Source organism: Buceros rhinoceros, unplaced genomic scaffold (genome assembly GCF_000710305.1).
Source record: "Buceros rhinoceros silvestris isolate BGI_N320 unplaced genomic scaffold, ASM71030v1 scaffold18698, whole genome shotgun sequence".
NCBI classification, from domain to species: Eukaryota; Metazoa; Chordata; class Aves; order Bucerotiformes; family Bucerotidae; genus Buceros; species Buceros rhinoceros.
The window spans coordinates 54,446-59,616 of record NW_010427649.1 but is presented as its reverse complement, the minus strand read 5'-3'; the positions used below and the strand labels follow the sequence as shown (position 1 = coordinate 59,616).

The window sequence follows — 5,171 nt, the reverse complement described above, 5'->3', positions numbered from 1 at the left end:
AAGCCATGATGATGATGATGATGATGATATTCTACAGATGCTAAAATCACCAGAATCAGATCCGTTAATCTCAGCTTGTGACATTATGTGTAATCTAATGATGTTTCCATGCAGGCTGATCAGACTCACCCTATCATGCATCCTATTATGTCTCTATCTTGTTCAATAATCTCACAGAAGAGGGAGCATCATAATTCAGATTGTTTTGTGGGTTGGTTTGTTTCTTTTAAATGGTTCCTTCCACCAAGAGTACTTGCTCACCAAGCAAAAAATGTGCTGGGCACCAGTCTTCTCCAGCAACAGCTCTGGGCTGAACTCACTGAACATGACTTTTAGTGCCACCTCACTACGCAACGTGGTGTTGAAGGGTCCATTTACTGTAGGCTGCAGTGCCCTTCAACTCAAACACTCTGCACAGCTTGGCTGCACACAAGCACAGCTATTACACTCATCACAACTGGAAAACATCTCTCTCACCAAAACAAATCTGAAACCAAATTAACCCTTTGGTTTTCAGAAGGCAGATCCCCAAGCTACACGCACCATACATGCACATCAGGCACACTCACATTTAGCCTAATTGTCAGCTTTCTTTGCTGCTTACGTTTTTCTTTTTTTCAGATGTGTGTCTCAGGGAACTCTATCCCGTTCTCTGCACTCTGAAATTCTCAAATTCCCAAGCTCACATACAAAGCAAAAGATGACTTAGTCAGCTTAAGCCACATGCCATAAAAAGTCTCGTGGAGGAAATGCGATACACCCAGAGCAGAGTCCATGGGCCTTCCCTTATACATGACTAAAATTCATACCATATAATCACAGAAAGTAGACCTCACGACTCTGGGCATGATGAAATCAAGTGTCTCCATCTTAGCTGTCTGTTCCATTTTCAAAACCTCCAGTGAAGGAAGGCTCCTCACCCCACCTGGAATAACCCATTCTCCTTAGCTTAACTAGGTGTATTGTTTAACAATACAATTTGCTAATATTTAACATGCCTTCTAAATTAACAGCTTGTATCTACCATCATCATGGACAAAAGACTATTTCTATCTTCTCTATAGCAGCTTTTTCCATATTTGAAGACTTGTTTTCATATCTACCTGCAGTTTCTTCTTTAAAGTAACCCTCTCTGGATTACTTCTGATTTTCTTTTTCTTTAATACTTTGTCCTCCGGACTCTATCCTGCTACTGCCCATCTGTCTCAGGTGCCCGAACATGGACAGGTACTTCAGCTAAGCATTTATCACACTCTGGCATCACAGAAATACAGAAGCTTCACACAAGCTACACTGTTGATGCATCCCCGTATAACAAGTATCTTCTCTGCAGCAATGAGTTAATGGTGCTCAGTTTGTTGTACTCTATACCATCCCTGCCCCAAGATGTTTTACACAGCAATACCCACTCCCTCCTCTGTGCAGCTGACTATTCCCACCTAAGTGTAGCTCCTCACGTCTTATTTTTTCAAACCATTTTTCCTGTTTTCCATTATCAGTTTTAATTCAAATCTTGTCTGCCTGTCTGCCACAGCCCTGTCAGCATGGCATGCATTACCTAGATAAATCAAAAATTTTATTACTACCTCCAGGTGAGGACCTACCTCCACAGAAATCTTAATTTCTTATACTTTTTCACCCCCACACCGTTTCTATTACAGTCAGTTTCAGCTTGGACACCTGCCACGTACAGTTAGGAATTTCTAGGGACACATTCCAATACCCTAATGAGCTTTGTAACACCTCCTGCTATTTATAAAAAAATAGTAATAGAAGTATTTGGTATGAACAGCTTTATTTCTGCTAAAACTTCTCCCTTTCAAATCTAGTTTTAAGTTACTCTAACATGTGGAAGATTCAAATCTCAACAGTTTTCCAGTCACAAACCCATGATATTTTAGCGCAGCCCTACGTAATCATTCATAGAAATGATCTGAAAGTATTTTTTGTTTGTTTGGAAGTCGACTTGCCATCAGAGTTATTTTGTGACAGAGTCCTCCTTCTTACTTGCTGAGGCTTTTGGCATACTTCCTTCAGTGAAGCTCTACGGTTTTATAATAATGTAAATTTTTCTCTCAGACCTGCATTGGTAATTAAGGCATCTGGCTTTACAACAGGAAAGGTAAGAAATATTAATAATACAATTTTAGGTTGTTTTGGTTCTTGGTGTGGCTTTTGTTTTGTTTTCAAACAGTTCTAAACTATTCTAAGCTTTGTGTATGTTATATGCAGTATATGTAATGTTGGTATAGAGATTTAACTGGCATTTCTTTAAGACATTCTGCAACTTGTGGCTGGCTTGGCCTCTAAAGTAACTGCAACCTTTTCAAACTTGTGATAAAACAGTTTTCATAATGCATTCCATGCTAAGTTATCTATATATGCAGGCTTGCTACAATTCCTGATAAATCTAGAATACAAGTGTGTGAACGTCATCCATTTAAATGTTAGGCAGACATGATTTGATTTGAGTATAGGAGAAAAGCACAAATAGTTTTGTATTTGCAAACACTATGTGGCATGTCAGTTTGGAAAAAAATTCATGTTTAATTGCATCCAGAAGATAACAGTAGAAAAATCTTGGGGTGAGGGATAAGGAGCCTTTCCTTTTCATTCTACCATGGAATAGACTAAAAGAGAAACAATTTTGTCATTCAACAATAAAAAGTAATCCTTAGCAAGTTTTTGCACTGTTGTTTCCAAACTGTTCACTGAACCAAAACAACGGGCCAAAACACGCTTGCCTTGCTCAAGAGAGTAATCCCACTGAAATCAACAAGACTACGCAAATATGGACAGCAGAGTTTGGCCCCAAATAAACATCCCCATAACTAGGGACAACACTAATCACCAAAGTGCACTTAACACTATAGTAGCTACAGTATCTATATACATGCACAGTTTGTGCAACACTTTGCACATGAAACTAGCCAATGGAATATAAATAAGTGTGCCGCTTCCTTTTAAATATAAACATTGATAATGAAGCACATTCACATTTTTGCCTTTCAAAGACCTTTCTGAAAAAAAAAAAACAAAAAACAAAACCAAAAAACCACCTTCCTCAAAGTAACCTGGAACACATTGTTAACTATAGCACATATGATTCAAAGAACAGTATTAAGGTAGAAGAACTTTCAACACACAAAACTGGTATTTGCTGTATAATTGGAGTGATTTACGAAAATCCCAAGAAAAGACAATCCTCTCACCAGGAGAGGAAGGTAGCAGTTGTAGTGTTAATCCAGTTTCTTCTGCAGGGGCTTGTTTTTATCTTCAGTGTTTTCAGGGCTGAAGTCAGTACAGATACCGTTAGAAGCATAAAGAGATGAAGTCTCCAAGCCACTCTCGGCTCCCATCTGATCAGTGTAGAGATAGTCTTCTGCAAAGTGTGGGTGCAATTCAGCAAATGTGTAGAAATCATCTAAAAAAAATTGTTACATAGAATCAGCTCTTTGAAACAGAAGGGTGCTAAATTTGAATACTTACATGTATATAATCACATGATCACTTTGGAGAAAAATAGCAGCAGTTAACATAATGTTATCCCCACTGCTTGTTTTAGCTTCTCAGCAGAAGTTTACAACATCCTCAGAACCAACAAGCCGCAAGGAATTATCTAAGCCCTCTTAAAACACTTCAGACCAGAGCTTAGCTTGTATGGTAAACAGGCTGAGATTTGCATTAAAATGCATGAGGAGCACCACATGCCCAGACATGGCATCTCCCTGTTCACTGGGGAAAGGGCAGAAGCCCTCCAGCTGAGGAACAAACAGCAAGTGTAGTCATTTCTTAAAATCCGGGAAGTCTTTTGCTAACATGCCCTTTAATGCTTTGCCCTCATAATTCTCTTCAACCTAACAGCGACTGTCATTGCTGCCTTCCACTCTCAAGATGTCAGCATTTCAAAAGTCCTAATATTTTAGAGAACAGTATTGCGAGAAGATAATTAGTTTGTAACATATTATTAAAAAATCTGTCATTTCAATGTTGGATCCTAATAAGACAATAAAAAGAGCATGATTAGTTCTTGGGGGAGTAGGGAATCCTTAACATCAAAAATTAGCATTTTGCGTTAAAAATCAGACACTGAAGCCTTGTCACAATTTGCCCATGTGACTGTCTATTCAGACAAGATTTGAACACAAGATACTGTATAGGATCCAAGTCACAAGAAGCTATTCTTATAATGTAAGATGACACTGGGAAAAGCTGGATGTGAACACTATCACTAACTCAGTCACCTACAGTGTATCACATGCAGTCCACTCAAATTCACTGTGTTACCATGATCGGATGATGCTGTGAGTTCCCTGGAGTGTAGCACAGATCACGGCTGAAGTAGCTTTTCAGAAGAGTAAAGCCCAGTTCCTCCTGGAAGAAGGGAACTAACACAGCTTTCCCTCTCCACCACCCTTCTCTGAGGAATTAGTGTGTTTTTCTCAATATCGCAAAGGGCAAGGGAATGTCATTTGGCTCATAGGGGCACTGAAGCTGTAGGTTGACCCTGCCTCTGAACTTCTGCAAAGGCATAGGTGGGGAGAATACAATAAGCACAACTTCATCCTTTCACAGACAAAGTGGGTATCCTTTATCCACAGTTTTTCTGGATCTAAAGTATTTTGGACACTAAGTTCAACAAAAGCTGATGATGTTCAGGCCATGAAAACCGACACTATCACCTATGTTGAAAAATCTGTATGTACAACAGGCTGACTGATGATGAAAATCATACTCTCCAGGGGGGAAGAAAAAAAATCTTCCATGTTTGAAAATGCATACTACAAGATTTTTCTTGTGATGGGAACACACCATGACTACTTGGGGTTAAATGCAACTCAGTACTACTTATGACGGATAGGAAAATAAAAATTCTTTGGCAATTCATGTGAACTGGACTGAGTTCACTCGTACAGTACTTCAAATTTAGCTATTCTCAAACAATGAATTGTGCCAAATTAAGAGTTCTGCTAGGCTTACCAGCTTAGATTTTGTTCTGGTATTTTTGAAGCTGGTGACAGGAGCCAGTGGGGTGAACAGTTGAGTCACCATCCAAATGAGTTAGAAGACAAGGAGCAACATGGAGACAGGCAGGAAAAAGGCAGTAACTAGGATGGACATGGAAATCGTGGGGATGTGACAGATGAGAGGTACAGGAAGGTAAAGGGGTA

The 5,171-nt window shown here is 39.3% G+C and overlaps 1 protein-coding gene across 1 annotated transcript in view; it reads right to left on the bottom strand.

Moving 5' to 3' along the window:
* Positions 1-3,212: 3,212 nt before the first annotated feature.
* Positions 3,213-5,171, bottom strand: part of LPCAT1 (lysophosphatidylcholine acyltransferase 1) — a 50,270-nt gene continuing 48,311 nt past the window's right edge. Inside the window, exon 13 of the mRNA XM_010141997.1 lies at positions 3,213-3,424. Coding sequence (XP_010140299.1) covers positions 3,240-3,424 — 185 coding nt within the window. The 3' untranslated portion in view covers positions 3,213-3,239. The remainder of the gene's footprint in view (positions 3,425-5,171) is intronic.